Source organism: Aythya fuligula, chromosome 19 (genome assembly GCF_009819795.1).
Source record: "Aythya fuligula isolate bAytFul2 chromosome 19, bAytFul2.pri, whole genome shotgun sequence".
NCBI classification, from domain to species: Eukaryota; Metazoa; Chordata; class Aves; order Anseriformes; family Anatidae; genus Aythya; species Aythya fuligula.
In genome coordinates, this window is record NC_045577.1 from 5,138,752 (window position 1) to 5,162,803 (window position 24,052).

General features: G+C 42.6%; 3 protein-coding genes across 7 annotated transcripts in view; 1 reads left to right on the plus strand and 2 right to left on the minus strand.

Annotated features, from left to right (window-relative positions):
* The window catches only part of AK8 (adenylate kinase 8), a 75,711-nt gene extending 58,639 nt beyond the window's left edge, over positions 1 to 17,072 (minus strand). The window contains exons 1-4 of one of the 3 annotated variants that reach the window (XM_032200254.1): positions 16,823 to 17,072; positions 7,600 to 7,684; positions 3,503 to 3,552; positions 2,690 to 2,803 (exon numbers count right to left, since the gene is read on the minus strand). In XM_032200254.1, the coding sequence (XP_032056145.1) occupies positions 2,690 to 2,803; positions 3,503 to 3,552; positions 7,600 to 7,681 (246 nt within the window). In that variant the 5' untranslated portion in view covers positions 7,682 to 7,684; positions 16,823 to 17,072. Of the gene's footprint in view, positions 1 to 2,689; positions 2,804 to 3,502; positions 3,553 to 7,599; positions 7,685 to 9,624; positions 9,639 to 9,838; positions 9,927 to 16,822 lie in introns of those variants that run through there. The other 2 variants (XM_032200253.1, XM_032200255.1) reach the window with 2 other exon arrangements.
* SPACA9 (sperm acrosome associated 9) lies at positions 10,699 to 14,282 on the plus strand. Its single transcript, XM_032200256.1, has 3 exons — positions 10,699 to 10,842; positions 13,250 to 13,452; positions 13,898 to 14,282. Exons 1-3 carry the CDS (start codon positions 10,699 to 10,701, stop codon positions 14,280 to 14,282), a joined length of 732 nt encoding a protein of 243 aa, XP_032056147.1.
* A 1,948-nt stretch (positions 17,073 to 19,020) lies between the features above and the next one.
* Positions 19,021 to 24,052, minus strand: part of TSC1 (TSC complex subunit 1) — a 29,012-nt gene continuing 23,980 nt past the window's right edge. For 2 of the 3 annotated variants that reach the window (XM_032200143.1, XM_032200141.1), the window contains exons 21-23: positions 23,156 to 23,343; positions 22,900 to 23,061; positions 19,021 to 22,107 (exon numbers count right to left, since the gene is read on the minus strand). In XM_032200143.1, the coding sequence (XP_032056034.1) occupies positions 21,615 to 22,107; positions 22,900 to 23,061; positions 23,156 to 23,343 (843 nt within the window). In that variant the 3' untranslated portion in view covers positions 19,021 to 21,614. The remainder of the gene's footprint in view (positions 22,108 to 22,899; positions 23,062 to 23,155; positions 23,344 to 24,052) is intronic. The other variant, XM_032200142.1, reaches the window with a different exon arrangement.

The following is a 24,052-nucleotide window of genomic DNA, read 5'->3' on the forward strand; positions in this document are numbered from 1 at the left end:
CATAGATAGATAAGGATGCCTTGGGTTTTCCTCTCTTCTATTTCTTCTTAAGAATCATGGGGATATGATGCAATTGTAGTGCACTTTTAAATCATGAAGTAGTACACAAACACCTTAACTGCAATTTAATATAGCAGTAAAAGCAAACTCATCCTGCAAAGCCCAAGTTACTTCAACTTCTTATTTTAGCCATCTAACATGCGAAGTGAAACATGCAGCAGCTTATCGTTAGACTTCTCTATAGGAAAAACCTGAAGGTGCTTTCTATTAACATTATAATAACTAGAGATGAGGGAATAATTTGCAATGATTTATCAAAAAATGTAGCCTCTTTTTCTGTTCATGGAATATTTATTAGTAGCTCATGGTTTCTCAAATTTATTGAATATTCAAAAATATTTTACTTAGTTTTGGAATATTTTTACATGTAGAATGTTCACAATTTGCTTTGAACAGTCAATATTTAAAATTCACTATTTCAGCTGTGCTCGTTAGTAAGTGGCCAGGTGAGTTAGTGGATGATTGCAAGTCCAAATTTAAAAATTGAGCTTCAGAGAATAATAATGTATTTTAAATACTTTTTCCATCAATTCTTGTGCCAGTAAAACTCAAATGTCCTACTCTTCACTAGAAGTAAAAAGAGCTGAAAGCATGGCTAAAGAGAAGTGAGTAAAATACGAGAACAAATATTTGCAGATCTTTTTGTAGCATTTGCCCAAATCTAGTAACAGTGGCCTACTGACCTAAAAATGAATGACCTTTGGCATCAGGGTTAATTTAGCCACAGTAACCTTATACCCATGAAACATTCCTCTAACAACATTAAATCGTGTTACATGATCTTCACACCAGACTTCCAAAACCACAGTCTTAATTCATGCTTTTTCTCTTTCCATTTATTAAATTGCTTTGGCCAGGACTGCAACTTTTTAATGCCTTGCTTGTATCAAAAGCTGTATAAACAGCTATTGTTCTGTACCTGAATAGACATTCAAAACCTATTAGTGCTGATGGATGTTATATACACTAGAGGAGTCAAGTTTACCACTTTTTTCAGCAGAAGCTGGGGTCAGTTACAGCAAAAGCAGATTTAGCCAGCAGACATGAATCAGCAAGAGAAAATACAGCTCTTGAGATGATACTTTGCCTACATTTTAAGTCACTGTAAAGCTTCTATTGATTTAGAGGAAGCAAGGATTTCCCTCCTAGTTTTAGGAGCTACATATGAAGAATCAAACTCATGTAAAAGAACAAAAGAAATGATTTAGTGAAGACATTCTTCTGGCATTTAACATCTCAAAAACAAAGGCGCAGTACTGCACAGTACTAAAACACCAACAAATTCTGCTCTTCAGGCACTCCTTATTACCTGATTAGCCTTGACATTCTTGACTTTCATCTTCCACACCATCCATCTTTTTAAATCAAATAAGCCCAAAAGGACACCCATGAAAGTACATCTGTATAGTCTGAAATATGTTAATAATTAGAGTAATTAAACCAAAGGGAATTTTTGTTTTAAATTCTCCCCCTTCTAGGTTGAAATTTATGAATATAGTAAAATGATCTTTAATAATTAGAACTAAGATTTCAAAGTACATATTCTCAGTAAGAATCATTTTCTACCATCCCAGCCAAAAGCAAACCTTTTTGCCAGTAAGTTCAGTAAGTTCAATGAACTCTCAGATCTTTAAATATATCACTTGAGCTATCTCCAAACTTCACTCATTAAGTCAGTGTAATAAACACTATTCTGTTTTCAGCCTAGTTTTCGAAAGAAACAAATTATGAAATTACACTATCTACCATCTCAGCAAATTCCAAATCTGGCCAATTTAAATCAAGTTTAGCAGAGTGTAGAATTCTTACAGATATGAAATTCTTTCAATTTTTATGAAAGTAGGTCATGAAGTAGAATAAATCAACTCTAACTAGTAGACTTGCTAGGGATGGTCACAGAAAACCAAACTCCTTCCATTCTGTTACCCATGGAACACCCTGACATCTGGAGAAATTAATCAGCTAAATGGGCAGGAATCAGAAGCAAAGATGCTTCTGATTCTACCCAGGTGCTGAGTGATCTCAGTCTGCTGCTACTGCCTCAGCTTGAAAGCTTATACAGTTTTCAATAACTGACTGGATTGTCGATTAGTTTTGAGTTAATGTACAAAGTTATTTGTGTCATGCTACAGAGAAATCAAATATGCACAACTAAGTAGCCCTCATAAATCCAAACATGTTCTTTGTGTACATATTTTCCACAGCATTTTGTACTGAAAAAAGACTCAGAGATTAATGCTTATTTTATTGAGATTACCAAATATGTGGAAACCAGCAGATGCTTTGTTTAATGATATAATGAAACATTCTTTAAATGGCATTGTGCATTCCTGGACTTTCCTCAATTTCACCACTCGTCTGCAAGGTTACTCTTTGTTTTCTTTCTTTCCAGGCCCTAATTCTATGCCTGGACACATTTTTATCTTTGTTCATATCCTCTTATCTAGCAGAGGTTACCCTTCTCTGAAGGACCCTGCACCTACATAGACATAAACCAATGTACAAACCACCATAGATACAGGAATATTTACTCTGATCTGCTCAACTCATAGCAGTGGAAATCATGGGAATGCCATATAATTCTTCTTCAGTGGCATGAGAACTACCATTATTATACCCTTTTACACACCTGTTTCCTTTCTTTATATTCCTTTACTTCCTTTGTCAGTGCTAATGTTTCCTCGAGTAACAAAGTCTCCTGAGAGATACGTATGGCATCCAAATGTTTACAAAGCCGCATTGCCTGAGGGAAGAAAAAAAATAATACAGGATGAAATATTTGAAAAGAAAATAAAGCAGTTTTTTTCAGGATACTACAGAAAGACAGAGTGTTTAAACAGACAGACTATATGTGTAACTTTAAACAGTTTCATACAAAGATGTTCAAGAGTCTACAGCTTTGAGTGAGGCTTTTTTCATCTACTGTAGTATAACATGGATTTTAAAGAAGAAAGGAGTCTTCCTAGCATGTGCACGCCACCACCATCTGTGAAATTTCTGTTGTTAGCTTTCTCTGTGGTTCAAATACAACTTCAAGATTTTCAATTAAGTTGTGCCAGTGGACAGGAGAGACAACTGGCCATGCAAACAAAGCAATCAGCAATATAGGACCTCCACAAACACGTACTTATGGTACTCCTCCCAGGTTAATTAATCCTTCTAAAAAGCTGGATAAACAAAGCACGTGGAGTTCCATTGCATTACAGCAGCATCACTACCACTACCTGGGCAAGTTCTTGCATAGCTCACTTGAAACATTTCCATTTAACTTGTACTGCAAAATACAGGCATATCCCTACGAACGCCGTCCTTCAACTAGCCTTCTATCACTTCACCAATTCTGAAAACCATTTTCTCAGAATAAAACTTTCACAAGTGCTGAGCTCAGTAGAAAGTAAAAAGGTAAGTGGACAGTATTGTAACACTGGAAGAGCATACTTACAATTGTAGTTTTCCCAGAAGCAGGTGGACCGAGTATACAAATTCTTGGAGCTATGAAATGAGAATATGTGAATGCTAAGATATAGAACAGCAAAAATCCAATCACTTTCCCACTATCCCATTGCACAATATAAATGAAATCACAATGAAACAAGAATTTCAGTTGGAAATCTGCCTGAATGGAAACTTCATGATTGGGCTCCACCGAGGAGAAAAAAAAGGCAAACACTAAGTCAGTGCCAGCTGGGTCATACTCTAATCTCCATGGTTAATGAGATTGATACCCTGACTAAACATATAATTTAAGCATATATCTATATTTGTCTACCAATTCAAACAGATAGTTTACTGGGTGAACCATAAGATATAGACATGAATAAGAAATATTCATAAGATATTAATATTTTCTTATCTCAGTTTGGCTTTTACTCCTAAAAGATTAATTCAGACCAGATATATATTGTGAAAAAAAAAATAGCTTGCACATGCAGGACAAGACTATTTGAAAGTGACAATTATCATAATCATAGAGTGGTTGAGGTTGGATGGGACTATCACCTAATTTCTTCTCTCATTCTCCTTACTCAGTACGGTAGTAAACATACTTTTTGGCAAAGCTTTTGGCTCCCCTCACAAAAAAAAAAGAACCACAAAACTTTATGTTTTAATTTCAACTAAATAGGCTGTGTCAGGGTTCAGAGAAAATTTAGACACTGCAAAATTAAGCACTCTTTCTCTACCCTTTGACAGCTACCTTCATGTTCTCAAGTCATCATTAAAAGTCATTTTCATCCTCCCTTTATGCTGTGTCCTAATGCATGTCTCTCTCTCTTCCCTTCCCCAAGGCAGCAAGGTGGGGAAAAATGCATCCCAGTTCTGAGAAATTCTTAATCTTACCATTGTAAGATGGCAATGAATAAGATGGAATTTGTAAGATGGGAATGAATAAGAGGCAAGATAAAACAAGGGAAAATGGAGTAACTCCTACAAAAATATTTGGGACTTTTTGCATGAACACACCTTGAGTTGCAATTCCTTGAACCCTCATTTTATATTAATACCTTTGATGTTTTACCATTATACTTGGGGAAAAAAACAAACACACAAAATAGAACAGACTATATACAGAGGGGACTGATGATTATTTACTGGGAGTAACATAGGTCAAAACAAAGGAGGGATCTACTAGCTTCTCTTCAGCTCTTGATAACCAAGAGAGATACAGTGTCTGACGACAGCAGACAGGGAAGGATGTGAAATGTATTTTTATAAGGCTTTCCTTGCACTTAACAGTTATTGGGCAGGTGCAATTTTTAAACATACATGAAACCCAAATTACGGATTCATCTTTACAAAGTTATCTGACTTGGAAGGTTTAAGAAAAACTCCCCCTTATTGGTTCTTGCAAGTGCAACAGAACTAGTACACAATGTAGAAAAATACTTTAAAAGGATACATCAGCTGTTTTTATCACCTAATTTCTTTCAAATGTAATGTGATTAAATCCTAGTTTTTTTTTTCTAATCTAACACCTTGAAACTCCAGCCCGATACTTAGGAATTATTTATAAACAGCGTCATAAAAGAGTGCTCGGGTGCCAACACTAATCAACTTCTTCAAACCACTTCAAAGAAAATCAAAAAACCTTTCCATCCACAGATCCTTTTGAGGTTTAACTAGGAGCATGATTTAAAATTCACAAGAAAACCCTTAGGTATTGAAGCTTTAATACACAGCTTTCTTGGACAAACGTTTGATAAAAAACGAAACATACCATTATATACACCATATCATGCTTTAATATTGCCCAGGGCTACTGTAAATGCTCACTTTGTACTAAATCTGGTTTTCTCTCTGCTTAGTGGCTTGCAGCAGATGGGGCAGTGTAATTCACTGATTTTCTCATTTGCACACTTGTAAGACTCTTCTAAAGCATTCTCCCTAAACATATGACACAAGGGCACAACCAGGACACCACTGTATGTAATGTTTAACCCCCTCCAATCAGCAAACGGTCAGTCTTTAATACCGGAGGTCTGGACCAGCAGCTAAATGAAGTGAGGAAAATCTGCAAAATTACTTCTTCATTAACAAATTATATTCCATTCCACGCTTAGACTTGACGAGATGTTACAGAATTTTCTTTTCCAAGCATTCTTAAGTTTTAACATTCAAGGATGCTTTCAGTAATAATAATAATAAAAATAATCCTGGGATAATGTAAAATAACAGCTGGACTCACTGAGTTCCATTTTAGTCCAAAAGGGTCTATGATTAATATTAATGTAAAAAAAAAATGTTTAAGTTGTGAGTAAAATCCTTTGTCAAAGAGGAAAACTTCATAGCACATCATGAACATTCTTGCAGAACTTTGTTACATTTCTTCAGAGGTATAAGAGTAAAGCAAGAACTCACAGAAATGTCACTTGGATCTGGAAAGCGCTCTTTGCTAACACAAACCAAGATAAAATGTAGAAAACTAGCATCTTTGTATATTAAAGAATTATCAATCTTCATAGGCTTTTTAAGGTTTTCAGAAGGATCACATGAAAGAACAATAGCACAGAGCACTGAGTACAAACACTCAGGCACACTTTTGACCTAGGAGCTTTTCAAGACAGTTGTAAGCTATAATCATCATAAGAGTTGTTTATATTTTTAAGAGTACATTAGATCCTATTATTAATTAAAAAGGTTTTCTAACTTCACACCTGGGATAGATGCAATACTTCTTTTCCACACATCTCTGTTTGAAATTTTCTCTAGGGCTAAAGCTGTCTAGCAAGGCAAGATCATGAAAATTCATTGCTTTACTGATGGCTCTAATAAGGGTTTTTTTCTTCTAAATAGTCAGCACCTTCTGCCATGATCAAAAAGTAAAATCAACTCAGTTACAGATTTCTGTTACATTATTTTCCATATAATTTATTTCTAAAACAACATTTAGGCTCTAATTTTAATTGGAGTGCCTTCCCTTTCTTAATAGATTTTTTTTCCAGACCAAAAGCAGACAGCATTTTTCTCTTGACAAACAGCTGCTGTAGTTCTATCTTTAGCCTCCAAGTACTGAAGTCAGGAAATCAAAACCTGCCTAATTCTGTGCAAATGATACTGTGGGGCTTAAGGACAAATGTTAGATTAATGTGAAGAAATTTTATCTGCATTCTACCAAACCGAAATTCTTCTGCAAATTTTCCATGGGTCTATAAAATAGATTGATTCCACACACTGCCCACATCAGAAAGGGATGGACATAATTTGCAGAATTTGATTTTTTTTTTTTTTGGATACTTAGCAGCACTTCAATCTACATCCATCTGATCAGTACCGCTATGTATAAAGAGCTCACAGCACCTCCAGTGATAATGATTTCATTGATGCTGCAGCAGAACTTTCATAATGGTTTACTATGGTTTTAAAGAAACATCAAAGCAACATGACACCAGCTGTTCCTGACAGCTCATGCAGAACAAAAATTATAGTTCAGTTGTGCATATCCAAATATAATCTGCCTAAGGGTGAACAGTTTGTAAATCAAATAATTTGATTGAGCCTACATGCTTTTATTGTGCAGAATAGAGACTTCCTATTCAATTTACCAGGTTTTGTTATACATGTGTGCAGGCACACTCACTGTTCCTTCATCTAGGATGCCACTGAGCAGTGGAACTCATTAACAACAGCTAGTAACTAACTAATCAAAAAACAGAGAATCTGCCAGCCCAGGTAGGATGGGAAACCAAATTTACACCTGACAAAAGGAGTAATTAGTGAGCTTAAAGACAACAGGAAATATCAGATGGGGCACAGAATGCATTAATAATTGATACACTAGAACTCTTTGTTATTCCCTTAGAGGGTTTCATTGTTATAACTGTTAAAGTGCATTTTTTATTAGATTACCCACTAAAAAAAAAAAAAAAAGGAAATTAAAAAGCATCTTACTTATAACTATCCCAAAATGCTCACTTTTTTTTTTTTTTTCTCAAGACGTGGTCTGAAAAGTTGTATCCATCATTTGCCAACTGAAGTGCAGTTTCTAAGCAGCTGTTTACAAATACGAGTTGAAGTGTCTGTGGTCTCTCTGTTTTCACTTACCATCATCATTATTTTGCTTTAAATGGTCTATCATAAACTGAATGGGATCATCTGGCTTATGAATCAAGAGTTCTTCAACCATGTTCTGAAAATAAATGGGTAATGTTAGAGGAAAATTTAACATAGCTATGTGTCACGATAGTCATGATATATTGCAATTTAAGACAATTTAATTATGAGGATCTTAAAGAGTTTATAAATGCTAATTCATTTTCTTAAGTCCCTTTCAATAAACAGAATAGAGAACATGAAACCTTTAGTAGAGGCTGAAAAAAAATAAGTAAAACAGTTTAAAAATGCCAAGAAAAAACAAACAAACAAACAAAAAAACTATTTTCTTTAGCTTAATTATGATACATACAGACACCAGAAAGGTTTGGCTTGGGCAGTCTGGTGTAGGTAAGGGTTGAGTCAGCACTGACAAAAACCATACAAGCAGTTTCAAAACCAGCCAGCTTAAACCAGCATCTCTTCGGGACAAGTTAAACCTCTTTCTCAAGCACATTCCCACAAGTTTCCAACCAGCCTGGAGGACCGCAGGATAGATGAGACTTGCAGAAAACACACAAAGCCCACAACCAATCGAAACCACAAAAGCAGCACACCTCACTTCTTTAACCCTGCTGGTCTTCCTCCTGCATGAAAACTGGGGGGGGGGGGGGAAGAAGGGTTTAAAGCCTTTCTCTGAACGACTGCTTTGGATTCAATTTTCTTATTAAATGTTTGAGGTTATACGGGGCCTTGCTTAGCTCTCACTGATACCAGCAGAGATCCTGCTGCTGATTTCAGCAATGACTGCAGCTTTACAGGCAGGGAAAGGAATAACACTAAGAAACACTAACTCCATTGATTTTCTTATAAAACATTTCAGCACAGCCAAGGATTCTGTAATTAAAACTAAACATCAAACAGCAGCTAACGTTCTCACTTAGATTATCTACAGAACTGCTTACACTGGAATAGGATTTTTTTCCTAAAAATCAGTCATAACACTTTTATATTTGAAAGTAAATTCTACAAAGTCTGTGTACTCCATGAAATGTTATACTCTAGCCAACTGATCGCCTTTTATTGGTCTAATTTCCTTTTCTGCTTCATTCACTTCATAATAATTAAACCACTCTATTTTGTTTATGAACTGTTTCACATGCAAATTCTGATGCTTCCAAGCCTGAGTAGCAAATAGCCTAAAGTATAAAATTTATATTTCTATTGAAAGTTCATTTTAAAATGATTACTTTCCAGCATTGCTGATTTAAACTAAGAAATCTGAACTTGGCACTACAATTATCAGTGGCTTTAAAAATAACAAAGCTAGAAAATTTGGTCTTATCACAATGCCAAATTGTTCAGGCTGACCATGATTGATACTCTGACTATTCCATGCCCATGTCCCACCACCACTTACACACCTGCTTAATTTTATTCACTTCTGCTAAGCCTGGTTTAAATTTTACACGAGCAATTCCATTAATCTCTGGGGGAGGTTCACATCTTGGGTCTCGTGTTTTTGGTTTTGCATTTTGAGTTTTGTCAATGTTTAAGTGTAGGACAATAATTTCAAGCTCTGTTTGTACTGTTATATTGCCACAACACAGCTGAAGCATGAAGGGAAAAGAACACTCCTCGTAAATCCCATAAGAATTTTACACAGCATGAGGTCCTGCAGCTGCTTCCAGTGCCTCACAACGTGAAAAATACATGAAAAATAAAATAAAATAAAATAAAATAAAATAAAATAAAATAAAATAAAATAAAATAAAATAAAATAAAATAAAATAAAATAAAATAAAGCCACGGTGCTCATAGCAAATGGCCTTGGAATTACATGGGGAAAAAAGAGAGGAAGAGTAGGGAGGAGAAGGAAGGGAAAAAAAGCTTCCAGGGAGATTTGAAGAAGGCCTCGCAAAGCCCGAGCTGGAAGGGCGAGGGGTCAGCACCAGTCCCCACAGGGGCTGACCCCCCTCGGCTTCATCCCGGAGCAGCCCCAGCCCGTTGCCCTCGACCAAAGTGCGCTGTCCAGACCCGCGGCACACAGCTCGGATTCCTCTGGGGCCGGGACTCTCCTTGCAGATCCCGGAGGCTGCTTTTGGCCCTACAGACAGGCCCCGGCCCCCCCTCAATGCTCTCCCCGGTGCCTTTTGCGGCCGGAGTGGGGCAGGAGGCCACCGGGACACCCTGCCCCCGGCCTCCTCACACGAGCCCGATGCCCCTCACCCGGGGGCCCGGCGCCGTTCACCTGCAGGAGCCGCCACAGCCCCCGCTGCTCCGCGTAGGCTCCCGCCGACGGCAGCCACGGCGGGCCGGGGGCGTCCATGGCCTCCCTTAGCAACCGGCGCCGCGTTGCTAGGGAGTGACGTCATCACCCTGCGACGCGCGCGGGAGGTCGTGACGTCATCGAACGGCGACGGCGGTTGCTAGGGAGACGGCGGTGGCGGTTGCCGAGGAGACGGCGGCGCCGCCGAGCTCGGGGGGAGCGGATCCAGGCCCGGCCCCGGCCCCGGCCCGGTCCCGGTCCCGGCCCCGGCCCCGCGGGGCTGCCTCGGCCGGTAGGGAGCCGGGGAGAGGGGAGAGGCCCCCCCCGGTCCGCTGAGGGGTCCCTGGGGGGCTCGGGGGGCTCCCCCGAGGGCTCGGGGCCGGCGGAGGCCGGGGGGTGCCGGGGTCCGGGGGATTCCCTGAGGGAAGCCAAGCGGTGAGGGCCCGGCCGGGGGCGCCGGGGTGTCCATCCCCGAGTTCTTAGCGCCCGGTGGTAGCTTCGGATGGGGTAAGGGAGGTGTTTCCCACCCCCCGGGCCTCTCAGCGCGCTGTGGTTATGTTTAGAGCAGAGCTGCCAGGGTTTTGTGGCGTCTGACTGCCAGGGGCCCTCTGGGCTCTCTGCCTCTTTTTGCAGCATCGTTACTGCCTCACTGACTGGCTGGCAGGGCTTTGGCGCGACATATTTTACCTTTTCCTGCGTTTTTTTTTATTTTAATAAACTTTTCTACTTAGCTCCACAATTCTAACGGAAGTGAAAGATAGAATTACACACTTAAAATCGCATAATTGCTACAAAGTAGCTCCCTGTCTCTCCTTCTCTGCCAGAATCCAGGTGGGGGAAACATGAACGAGGTAAAGGAGGCTCTAAGAACCATAGAACAGCACTACAAGCTCTTCCTGCAGCAGCAGTTCACGTTTATCGCGGCGCTGCAACACACCCGAGAGAACGCACACGACGTGATCAGACCTGTGGCGAGCATTGACCAGGTACAGAGCACTCGGCACAAAGTTCTCTGCTGGTGGGCACAGAGAACAAGGCAGTGCTGCCAGACGCTTGGGTCTAGTTCGGCGATGAATAAATGTTTTTTCTAAGGGAAGATGCAACACAACTTGCTTCTGACATCTGTGTGTAGCTCTGCAAACCCGTGGCAAAAGATTAAGTAGGGGAGAGAAATGACTACGTGAGACTTTCCTGGTTACAGAGAAGGAATTACATCGTTCAGCATCACTTTAGGGTTGAGTTTAATACTGTCATTTCAGTTCCATGGCGTAGCCAGAAATGCAGGGTACAAGACACAATCAAACCAAGCCTCCTTCCCCAGCCACACACGGACTCTGTAATCCTTAACTCGCAGTAAGCAGCATGCTCGCCTCTTCCCCCCGGTATTGGTGCTGCTGTATCTTTCTATAGTGCTTATTAAAAATAATGGCTGTGTTACCGACATAGGATGATGGATCGAGGGCTGAAACTCCCAGGTGGGCTAGGTGTTTTCTGGGCTGGTAAGTGAATTGTCTTGGAATTTTTATAACACAGGATGTTTTAAGTAGTGCAAAGAACTAATACCACTGGAAGACAAAGGGGGAAGAAATATCAGGATAAAATGAGAATTGTGGATGTAAGAAAGCGGAACCCAGGCTCAGAACCCAGATGCGTGCCCAAGTCAGAGTGAAAGCCAAGCTCTGATTAGGATGAAGAAACAGAAGTGAGCTGCTTGTCTTTTCTAAGGGCTGACTCAATTCTAACATACGGGCTTCATTCATAACATTGAAGAGGATCTGGACAGACATAAAACGGTTCCATTTTCTTCCAAAAATAGGCACTGAGGTTTCATATTGCATTATTATGTCTCAAACGTGCTGATACTTCAGAAGGATGGAGCAGGCTTGGACTCTCTTTCTTGGCAGGGATGGAAGGCCTGCTTTTTGTGGGGGGAGAGACCTCATGGGTAACTACTTCTGCAATTAACTGATCCACAGCATCCTCTGTGACGTGGTAACGTGAGCTTAGTGGTGCCAAACCATACTGCACGGAGAGCCCTAAGGGTATAACCTTGCTGCCTTAGGGGGAGGGTGGAAAAAGGAAAAGAGCAAGGTACTGGGGAGAAGGAGGAAGAACTGGTGCAGCACACACTGCTGATCCCTTGTGCAGGAACCGAACCACTCCCAGAGAAATTTCACCGGGGATGCAACCAGACAGGAAATAGCAACAGCTCCTTAAAGACTTCTGCAGGGGATAGGGTACGAAGGCAAATCCCCGGTGGTTTTGTGAGACAAATTCCTCAGTCACTTGCTTCATCCGCAGACTCAGATGACCCAGCAGGTCCCTGTGCTGCAGAGCGTGGCTGTGCTCGGGGCATTTGTCCAGTGTAGGAGCTCTCCCTGAATCCCCTGGGCTGCAGCTCAGGAGCCAGCAAGCGGCTAATGCAGACCTGTGCGATCCTTGCCAGCCATTGCTCACGTTGTCCTGGTCCCCATCCTGGGTATGCAGGTGCATTAACTCCCTTCTGTTGGTACTGACAGAAAGGAGTCCTGTAATCCTATCGCTGAACAACCAGGCTAAAATGCTATTCTCTTTAGGACTATTTCTGCACACAGCAACAATAAAAAAATCCTGCCACTCACACGGACACAACGCACCGTGAGCAGAGCAGGAGGAGAAATCTGTAGTGGAAATGGACCCGTAGGGGCCTCTTTTATTTTTCTTACAAACCTGCTGAGAATTTGCCCAAGTGCATTGCATGGCTTTTCTGTATGCACAGGCTGTTCCAGTGCTGGAACTGTTCCTCTGTTCTTATCCTGAAATCTTACAGAAAGCACTAAAGGTGTTCGAGTCCAGGCAGGACTGCCAACCAGCCGCGCCGTGCTTTGTATTCCGACCACTCACGCCTGAAGTGGCTGCAATGCCTCTTGGCATAACGTCTCGTCATACAATGCCATTCACTCTGGGTAACAAAAACAACAAAAACATTCCAGGGAAATAGAGAATATCATTGCTATAACTGGTTGGTAAGGACAATTTAAGTTAAATGGTTTTAATTTTGCATTCACATCTAGTGGTACCAAATAAAGAGCCACGGAGAACGCGCACGTATGCGAGCACATCCACGCTATTACTCCAAACCACTTGCAGCTTGGCCACTGCCCCCACCTCCCGCCCTACTCGATGCAAGCAGCTGTGGCAGAGGAGACAAAACTCTGCTGACATCCAACCTCTCTCTGCAACGCTTGGAGAAGAGCTGTGCTTTTGGCTGCAGCAGTCCCACATTTCTTCAAAGAGGGACTCCCTCAGAGTCACAAGAGAAAGCAGCTTCTCGTCACTAACCTGAGCAACTTTGCAGCACATCAAAATGTAATTTAATGTGCATGACCCTGTCTTTCCCTATGTACTCCACAGGTACAGTCCTACATGGACCATTACTGTAACAATTCCACGGACAGGCGTATCCTCAACATGTTCCTGAGCATCTGTAACGACCTAAGCAAGCTCTGCCAAAAGCTGGAGGCCGTGCATCCTGGTAACAGCACCACCAACGGCATTTTGGAAAGATGCAAGCTGCTCCTTAGCCACAGCAACGATCTGAGCACCATCCGAGCTAAGTAGGTCTTGCCATCAGCTTGGTGTCCTTGAGGCGATTGAGGGAACAAGAACATTCCTACTTGGCTTCTCTGTTGGTTTCTCTTGTAACACCTCTCTGGCTTTAGCGAGGATAAAAGGCGCTACCCAGTTTAAAGATCCAGCTGTTGTGAAAACATTGCCAACCTCCACTCACACAAAGGAATTTATCTGTGTATTTGTTCATTTTACTGGGGCCTGGAAGGTCATACACAGGCAGGTCAGTACCCTGAGGTCACGTGCATTGATGAGGCAGTTTGATCCTTCCGGATCCCTTCCAACCGGGGATATCCTACAATCTCTTCCTCCCTCCTGTTCCTGCTCTGTGTAGGGTTAATTTCCGTGGGGCAAGTGTTTGTACATGCTCTTGAACACCAGGGTTGCGCTGCTTTTGGGCTGCTCTGCTGATTGTGTCCTTCTGTGCCGCAGATATCCCCACGATGTTGTGAACCACCTGAGCTGTGATGAGGCCAAGAACCATTACGGAGGTGTGGTGAGCCTCATCCCCATCGTTCTAGACTGCATGAAGGAGTGGCTGTACCACACTGAGAAGTTGCCGCGGCACATGCTGCATAATGTGAGTGGTAGAAGTGCTCTCTCTGAGAAGAGGGCACCTGAGGACGAACCAGCTAGGGCAGCCATTTCCCAAAACCCACCTTCAGTCCACCCTGAAGCTCAGACCTCAATTAGTAACAAAGAGTGTGTACAAGTGCAGGGGAGTAAGCATGTCAGAAAGAAGCACCTGAATGACACAGAAAATCACAATGGGAAACTGAAAAGTCCCTGGAAACCACCTGGTAGACATGCCTTTTAAGGGATGGAAGTTCATGCTTCTCCTGCTTTCTGCCTTTAATCAGGTGGCTGATTAAAATCAGTGAAATGAATACTAGAGATCCAAGTTCTGAAGAGTTAGTCCTGTCAGATAGCCTTTGACACTCCGCTCTCCCTTGCTGTTATTTCCTCTCTCCTCCTAAAAGTCATATCCAGCAGCAGGAGCTGTACCACACATGGTTGCTTTCACGGGCATTGTGGTGAGAGCAGGGAATAATCAGGAGTAATCAGGTTCTAATCACAGATACAAATCTCAGGCAAGCTACCCAAAACAGGATTTTACAGACTTTCTCAGACTTCTTTCTGAGAAATAGCCACTGAGTCCCCAAAGCTGGAGGTGTGAATAACCAGCATGTTTGAAGGACATGATGCAGAGCAGCAAAAGGCTCTCAGTAAGGACTCAGAAGCGTGTCTGACATTCACACTGGGCTTATCACTAAAGTTCCCTCACGCCAGCTGATCCCATTGAAATTGCCTGGTCTGTGCACCAAAGAATCAGTGTTTGCAGGACCCTCATGGTGTCTCCCTTGCACATCACAGGCTACAGAAACAGTCATTCATCGTGCCTTAGCTACACTGAGCGGGCTCTGCTGGATTCTTGCAGGTTCTCTCACCATCACCAACCAGTACACACCACACAGAACAGTTTCCTTTATGCCTGTTTTGACTCCTTAGCTGTTTGCAGATAGAGATATAAAGGAGGACAACCTTCATTTTGCACCTAGTTTGGTGTATTGACAATATCCCAACTTGAATAAACGCCCCCTTCCTCCCCAGACCTCTGCAAAGCTAACAGGAAGTCATTTCCATTAAATGCTATTCAGGGAACCTAGGGGGAGCAGAGAGATTGAGCTGTGGCCATTTTCAGATGGTTCCCTTTTAAACTGCAAACTAAAATGTCTTTCCCCTCTTTCCAGAAAAGAATCTAGCTTTTTTTTTTTCAAGGGTGTGATGATGCCTAATTAATTAAAATTGAAAGGCATTTGAAATAGTCTCGTGCTGCTTTTATAACAGCACTTTGCAATTCCAGCACGATGACTTTATACCAGTGCTGAGCACAGCTTGCTTTCCAGCCTGCTTAGCGAGGGCCAGCAGTATCGCAGGCCCTCCCCCATTCCCCACAGCCAATATGCATCTTTTGTGGTGCTTTTCTTCAAGCACAGTTAACTACAAACTTAGGATCTCAATAACGCAATGTCTTCCCTGTATCTGACTGCTCTTTTCCCCTCCCACAGGCAAATTAGCACCTGTTCTTTGCTTCCTGCTGGAAGACACTTCTGAATAAACAAGTTCCCTTTGCATATCTCTCTCAGTTTGCTAAAATTGTGGAAAGCTTTTTCCTTAAGATGACCAGATTTTGGAAACACAGGCAAAAAACAAGAAGGGAGAATTAATATAGAGGAGGGAGCACAGGAAGGAATGATAGCTCAGATGAAATAGGAAGTACTTTCAGGAACATTTTTTCTCCTCACACAACCTCCTGTTCCTTTGCACTTTCTTTCCTTCCCCTAACTCCATATGCCACTATATAATACATCAATCCACTCTGGAGAAGGGGCCTGTATTTGGGAGACATCACATCCCAGCTGAATCGAAATGTGGTGAACTTAAAAATGATAATGAAGCCTGCTTCACACAGATTCTCAGGCTCTAAGGGGGTCACAGACAGCACAATGTGCCTGTTGCCATCTCGGGCTTTATTTGGGAGCTCTGCTGCAGAGGTAGCATTATAAAGAAAAATCCAAGTTGCTCACAGCTGCCCTTTAGTGCTTCATGTTGCAAAGACAAGCATCTGCTAACACTGTTTTGGAAAGTTTTCCAAACCAAGTAGGTGCCACGTTGACTGAAGGATGACAAGTGTTGGGACATGAAGGAAATTTCCTCAGATATTGTTCCTGGCCTTCCTAACCCTAGCTATCATAGCATTTAAATTTGACTACGCAGGCTCTGATCAGACCAAAATTATGCTCCGCTTTGTAGTTCCTTTTCAGCTTCCACAGTTCAAGACAGCACAAAGTGCCTGTCAGAACAGTCCTGTCAAACCTCAGCTACCTTCCAGACCTGCTGTTCAATGTTCGTTCACACCTGACAGAGGTTGTGACACACACAATCCACAAATTTTAATAATTATTTCTAACCCAGCCCCGTCCTTTCAGTCGGTTTTATGCAGACAAAATTTTAAGACAGCAGCAGGAAAATGACGGCGTGAAACTCAGGGTCTGAGGTTTGGCAATGACTCGACCAGAATCTGTTGGAAGACTGCAAAGTTAAACCTCACAAAAACATCCAGACAAATTACTTAATTTCCATACAAGTTCTCCTCTTCCAGAGGGGATGGACACTTCAAAAGACAAAAAGATACAGCGAGAATTGTTTTTCTCGATTACAAATCAAGCTGTTTGAAGAATTTACATAAACAGGATGTAAACGCCGAGCAGAAGCGTAGAAGTTTTACTTTAGCCTCTGAGAGCACAACACCGCAGGAGACACTGGGAACCCAGGCAGGGCACCAGAGTGACTTACCCCGGGGTCTGTCAGCCGGTGCAGGAAATAAATGCTGCTTTGCTTTCAAACACGGCAGCGGGGACACGGGCTGGTAGGAAACGATCCCAAAAAATCCCGGTGTTTGTAGGCTCTGCGATCCCCTTGAGCTGCAGGAGGGTCAAACCCGGCTTTTACCAAGGCGCAACCGATTAAACCCTCAGATTAAACCCCAGATTAAACATCCAGGCCCTGCTCGGCCCCCGGGACGTCCGGGACGTCACCACAGCCTCGGGAGCCCCCCGGGGGCACGGGGGGAGCTCCCCGGGGAGAGCCGGGTCCCGGCGGCCCCCTGAGGGGAGCGGGGCCGCTGCCCAGGGCAGCCGCGGGCCTCGGGGGGCCTCTAGCGGCCGCCTCAGGGAAGGCGGCCCCGGCCCCCGCAGAGCCCTGCTGAGGCACCCGGGTCTTGGGGCCTCCGTGAAAGCCTCCTAAAGGCCCTTTGTATCCTAAAAGCCGTTTGTAAGGCGCTCAGCCAGCCCCACAGCCTCAAAAGGGCTTCGCCACGTTAGCTGCACGCCACCAGAATGGTTGCTTGCCCAGGCGCCAGCCCCTCCTGGCTGCTTCCACAGGCTCTTGGCTGTGCCCTGCCCTGCTCCATCACCTCGCTGGCCTACGAACACCTCATAGCCCACAGCAGCTTTGTTTCTGTCAGAGTTCTGAATTCAGCTGGGGGTGGGCACAGCAACCACCAAAACCCAGCTCTTGGTCACAGATGGCCAGCCCAGAGCCCTGACATAACCATGAGTTCACCCAGTGAGGCATAATTAGACGAGGTCCTCAGCTTCAGGTAAAAAGTTTCACCAAGTAAAGATCGCAGATGCCAAAATCATGAAAACCACCAGACAAAATTATTTGGAGTTAAGCTTTGAATGAAAAGTAAAGCCGAGCTCCACCTGCCAAGCTGGCACTTGCACAAATGAAGTAACTCAGCTCCTGTTGCTTCTCTGAACTACTCTGTAACCACTTTTCAAATTCAGGCTACTGCACCTGTAGCTAGATAGTTCCAATAAATCAAGATGAACCAGCAAAGATGCTTAAAAATTGGGAAATAAAGTTATTTCCTTCACTAGTGTCCACTGCATGCTTATTATTTACAGCTGGGTTTATGAGCTACCAAGCACAGCACTCCACATCCATGAGTACCCAAGATACTTTATTTCTTTTTGTACCCTGGTGGACATACTTCTGTGGGTAATATTATCTAATTATTTTTACACTGGTAAGTAGTTTTTCCCCTTTAAGCTTGTTAAGGGATATGCAAACTGTATTTAAAATGAGGCAAGATCAACTTTCTGCTTTGTTTTCCTTTCATTTACACCATACTGTAAAACGTACCCCATTGCAGAAGGATGAAACCCAGCTTTCCCTATCGCCTACCCCCAAGATAAGGCTCAGGGTAACTTTTATATAAAATTTTCTATTAAGTGCTGTTGTTCAGCCAATGTGTTTTCACAGACAGACTGTACATCACTTGTGCCATGCCCTTGTGTGGGTTGTTCAAATTTAAGAATTATACTTAATTCCGTAATTGCAATGCTGAGGTTCAATGTATGAATTTCTAAATTGCTTTGAGCAACTATTTTTATTTCTTTGAGGGAAAAAAAATACAGTAAGAAACGCTAGTTAGGGAGGCTAGGAGGAGAGACAGGCGAAACAAAAACAACCTTAACCTAATATGTCAAGCTTACAGTGAAATCACCTCCCAAATCCCCCTTGGTTTGAAGAACTGCCCTGCGTACAGTGACTCTTGAGCAGGTTACAGAAGAGGGAAGCACGTATGCAGGGACAGAGCAAGCCACCCAGCTCTGCAACCAGCAGTCTGACATTTTCATCTGTTAATTTCCCTTAACTGTAACCTCTAGACCATATAAACAATCCCCTACAAAGCTAATATGCAGATGTGCCGTGCCGAAGCGTCTGTGGTTATTTTGTGGATTATACCGTCACGTCATTGTTGAGGTTGTTTTTCCACAGAAGATAAAAAGCCATTAGCTCCACACAGAAAAGGGAGCTTCTAGCAAAGAACCCCATGCCAGAAGGGGCAGACCCCCTTATCTGCTCGGTACTACTCAGCATGCAGATCGTGGAAGATGCTTCAATGCAGAGTTTGTTTCTCCACGTTTTGTCTCAGCACACCTTGGCCCCAAAGAGAGTGGCTCGCAGGGAATTTAACACAGTAGTGCAAAACAATACATTTTATTTGTTCACAGTTAAACACAAGCAACTGCCTTGACATTTTAGAACATTCTAATACGGACAGCAAAACCTCCTTTTGGTTTAAGTTCTCTTTAGCTTAGGATTGTACCATTTCCTTGTATTTCATATTTATGGCATTTAATGTAGATTGTTTAACATGCTTACAAAGAGCGAGGCAGGGAACAGATTAAATTGACGAAGACAGCAATTTTAGATTTAACTAAAAGCAGTCAGTTTAAAAAAAAAAATCTGTTTCCACTTCACTGATGGGACCCCTTCAAACAAACTGCAAGTTAACTACATACAGCAGATACATGATTTTTTGACTTACAAAAAAATTGCAAAATTTGTTCCTCCGTAATCTTTGTGGTCCATAAACAAACCTAAAGTGGTTTCCGTTACTATCCTGGTGCTAAAATCCTTTTTTAAAAGAAGAAAAAAGCCACCTCATCAATGAGCTTGCATTACCACCAGGGCATTTTTGTAACCCACAACAAAAACTGCCTCTCCTCAGAACAAGTGAGGTCATCCCAGAAGCAAGACACTCTTCTGGGGCTCGGCGAAGCAGGATGGTCAAAAACTCCTGCAACACAACTCCACCCAGCAGCTGAGGCAGCCCTTCAAGGGCCATGTGCAAACCGTTCAACTCCCGGTGCTGAGATCCGGTGGGGGTGAGAGGCAGGAAACCTCCAAATCTTACCAAAACATACGCTACCACGTTTGCTACCACTAAGTCTTAGAAAACCTACAGACATGTCGACAAAACCAGTCTGTCACTTACAACCAACTCTCTATTTTCTATTCCATGCAGATTCAAGCTTTGACAAAACCACTGAAGTTCACTTTTACTTTCAGAGTTAGGACTGACCAACCGAAAGGACACTGAGAATAATTTAGACAGGCAGAAATGTATTTAGACCCTAGGTGTTAAGTAAAAATTGGAAATGGGAGGCAAAGTAGTGTCCAGCACACGTTCACATGCCACCAGCCCCTGTGACAGACTCCTTTTGCTGTTCAGCTTACGAAGGGAAGTGAACTACAAGTGCAAGTGTACTTGGCTTTGATTTGTATTTGAGACAATTCTTCAACAGCAGCTGCCACCCACAGAATGTTAAAGAAAAGAGACGTGATGCAGGATACCTGTGAAGCCTGATATGTCGAAGTACGCCTGGACCCAGACATACCCAAGGTTTAAAATAAGCACACTGCCTTCCTAACTGCAGGCTCTGTTCTGTCACAAAGAAGACTGAGTCTGACCACTGACAAGCCCTGATCCTGCCATCCTCCTTCACAGAAGGCTCATCATTGACTTAAACATGATTAACACGGAAAGGCTTCACGACAGAATTCAGGTTCTCATTTCGAGCAGGCTGCTTCTTCAGTCTTGTCCTTTAAGGAGATGGGGGTGAAGGGGACATACCTAGAGCCAAACTGACATTGCTGAGCTGAAAAGTGTGCTGCAGGCAGAGCAGAACAGCACTCAAAGGAAACCGTATTCTGTAAGTCAAGCCTGAAAACATACTCCCAAGGAGTGAGAGGCCTAGTTCTCAGCCTTGCAACACTGCGGTCTTGCTCAGACCAGGAACAAAGACCAGAATTCTGAAGGACATCAGCCAGGACAAGTATTTCCCTGATTAAAGAAACAAATGCTCTTTGCACATCTTTGTGAGCTGCAAATCGTCATTCTACATCCATGTTCTGCATGCTCTCCCTACTCAAATAAAGCTTCCTCTTCCTTCTCCCACCCCAATAGCTTTCCCAAATGAACCAGTTTGAGGTCAGTACCAGTCTGTCAGGCAAACACTTAAGATACCACCACGATCAGAAGCTAGTGTTTTAACAAGTCTTCAGCATATATGGTCTCTGCATTACAAGCTCCAGTTCCTTACCAAGTGTCTGTTCAAAAGAAACCTTCCAAGAAATGTTAAGGACAATATAAACAATGATTATGAATTACGGCGAATGAATCGTTTTGCAGAGGTACACCGTTCCTTAAACATTTAGGTATTCAGAGTCCAACTGCGTGAAGACTGGGCTCTGAGGGATGTGGGACAGTGGACAGGCAAAACAGAGACCCTTGGGTGAACGCACTAGAAATTCTAGTGCTGCTCCTTTCCAGGATGAAAACAACCGAAGTCACCCAGACAGGCAGCACAATGAACTGCTCTAAATTGGAAGCTTGCAAGGAAATACAAAGCATTCGTAGTAGACTCACAAATGTTAATTTGGCCTCATATTGCACTCAAGTTCATAAATGCAGCCACTCACTGGGGACAGGGAGAAAGGGGGAAAAAAAATACTTGCAAATGCTAAGTTGTCCCTTCAAATTAGTACACGCTGCTAAAGACTGATTTTGAGAAAGAAGCAAGAGTTAGGCTGGGCATTTCAATTCCAGACCCCAAAATCCACTTTGCATTCGTTCAGCAGCCTTCTTCCGTTACTGGACATCGATCCTATTCCGCTGCATGAGCTAGCTGCTCAGACCAAAGAAACAAAAAAGCTTTTAGTTAAACTTGCATTCACGCCTCCTGTTCTATGCCAAGAATATGAAAATAACACTGATTGACTATCTTCTTTTTTAACTGTGGTCATGATGAGTTTCATTGTAGTCCATGATATGAAGCTGTCCAACACTGCTTTCGGGGATCTTAGGTGAGAGGCTGTTATTGGGGCTCGGAGGGGCCTTCGTCTCCATGTTGGGATCTTTACACAGTTCAGTCTTTAGAGTATCAGAAAGGCTGTTGATGGTTCCACCCTGCTCATCGCACTGGCTCTCACTCTTGTTGCGAAATAATTCTCGGGACTTCATTCCAAGGAAGCTCTGGGAGCTGGGGAGTGAACCTACAGTCAGTGGGACAGTAGTTGAGGGCTCCAGCAACATGGACGTCTCCCAGCGATTGATGAATCTCTGGTTCTGGTTTTTCTCTGGGGTGGAGAGCTCACTGTTGCTGCCAGCCTTACTGCTACTACTACCTCGAGTGCTGGGAGGTTTGGTTTCTCCATTTCTACCAATTGTTTCTTCGCTGTATCCTGCCACAGCATCTGCACAACCTTCGTTACCACAATCCAACCTGGTTTGGAACAAGAGAGGATACAGCGTCAAGGAAATGGTAGCAACTTTACAATGGAAATGGAAATGCTAGGGAGCACAGGCCTTACTTTCCATTTCTGCAACTGCATATATACTTCAGCTGGCCTACACCAGCTTTCCTTCCGCAGTTTTGTAGTGAAGCAGAAGCCACAGAGAGCAACCATGCAGGTGTCACACTGAGCCTTGCAACATCCCATGTTTAAAGCCCAAAGCTGCCAATAATCCCGAAGCGGAACAGAGCTGTCTCCTGACCCATTAGGGAAAAGGAAGGTATCTATACATTGTCCTGGAAGATATCTATACATTGGCCTTTGGTTGTAGATCCTTCTTTTAGCCATCGCAAAATAAGCTGTTACCTACAAATCTGCTTGCAGTGCAAGAAATTATCCTCGTGCAGTAGAAGAATGTGGTGCAGAAAAAAAAAGGGATGATCTGAGTGAAAGTACAACACTACTCGGGCATTTTAGGAAGACGTATGTAAAGTAACTACTTAAAGGCATAACAATTTATAGGCTAAAGAGACCAATCTATGAGACAAACTGGATATTTGCCTCCAAGTGTGAATAATGTTCAGCTATCTGAGAAGTATTTCCTAAACACTGCCAATTTGGACAGTGATTCTCAGTAACCCTGGAAGAGTCCTGAACCAGATTCAGTCTGTAACTGGGAGATAACAGAAATACTTTGAGCTGATGCATCCAAGTGCTAGGAATTCCCCAGTGATAAATTCTTAAAAACTGGTCGCAAGCCCAGCATATATCGCTGCCCTTACCTTTCTTCTGCTGCTTCAGCTGCTTCTGTTTTTTCATCTTCAAGTTTTTTCAATAAGCTGCTCTTCTCCAGCCGGCCAAACAGATCCAAGATCTCCAGCTCAAATGCCTGGGTGATTCTTTTCTGGGCCTTGTATCTACTTTCTACTGCTTGCAGCTGACCTCTGAATGAGAAGATAAACAAAAGCCCATCAGTTCCAGTTTCTTCAGATTCTGCCTCAAATGTAACACTGCACCTTACAGCCAGTAAATCCCTACCTTGCTTTGATTTTGACATCTTCCAGGTATTTCTTTTGCTCCACGAAGAGATGGTCCTTTTTAGAAAGCTGAGATTCCAGTTCAGCTATCCGTTTCTGGGAAGCCTCGAGCCTTTGGCTTTGCTGTTGAACACACAATTTTGCTTTCTCCAGATCTTTCCGATAAGCAGCGTGCAACATTTCAACCTCCTCAAAGGAAAGAACACAGTGTTAAAGTATAATTTGATTGTGTGTTGTTTTTATTAATATTTAGACATGGTTCTGATGCTATAAATAGGCACAGTTTAAGCAGGATGGAATAAAAGCTTTTCTAAAAACAGATATGGAAAGCTGCATACTCTGAGGATGCACACTACGTTACTGTGAAAACAATTTTACATCATTGGAATTTATTAGCACATTAATGTTCCTTATTAAAAAAAAAAAAATCAGCCAAGTAAACTTGCCAGTTCTGCACCAGATTAGACAACCTTCATTTTAAGACAGTTTTTGCAACATGACCTTCATTAAATACCAGTAAAAGATTTTTTGTTTGGCTTACTATTCACCTTCTTCAATTACTTGCTCTCACGCAGAAACAGTTCAATTGTTGTGTTAGCTACTTGCTTCTAATTAAAAAAAGGTCTCTTTGAAGTCAGGAAGTAAAACCATATGAACCACAGAAGTTTTAGTAAAGTTGGTACCAACTCTTAATAAGAAAGCAATTGAGTGAGAAGAGGAATACTGCGTGTTTTAGAACAGCATCTCACAGACACTGGTAAAACCCCGGTTAAGAACCTTCTACAAATTTCAGCAATACTACTCTACGTTACACAATTTCACATATAGAAGAGCCCAACACCACTTTACCTCCAACAGTCTGCTGTCAATTACAGCAAGAACACAGCAACCTACTCAG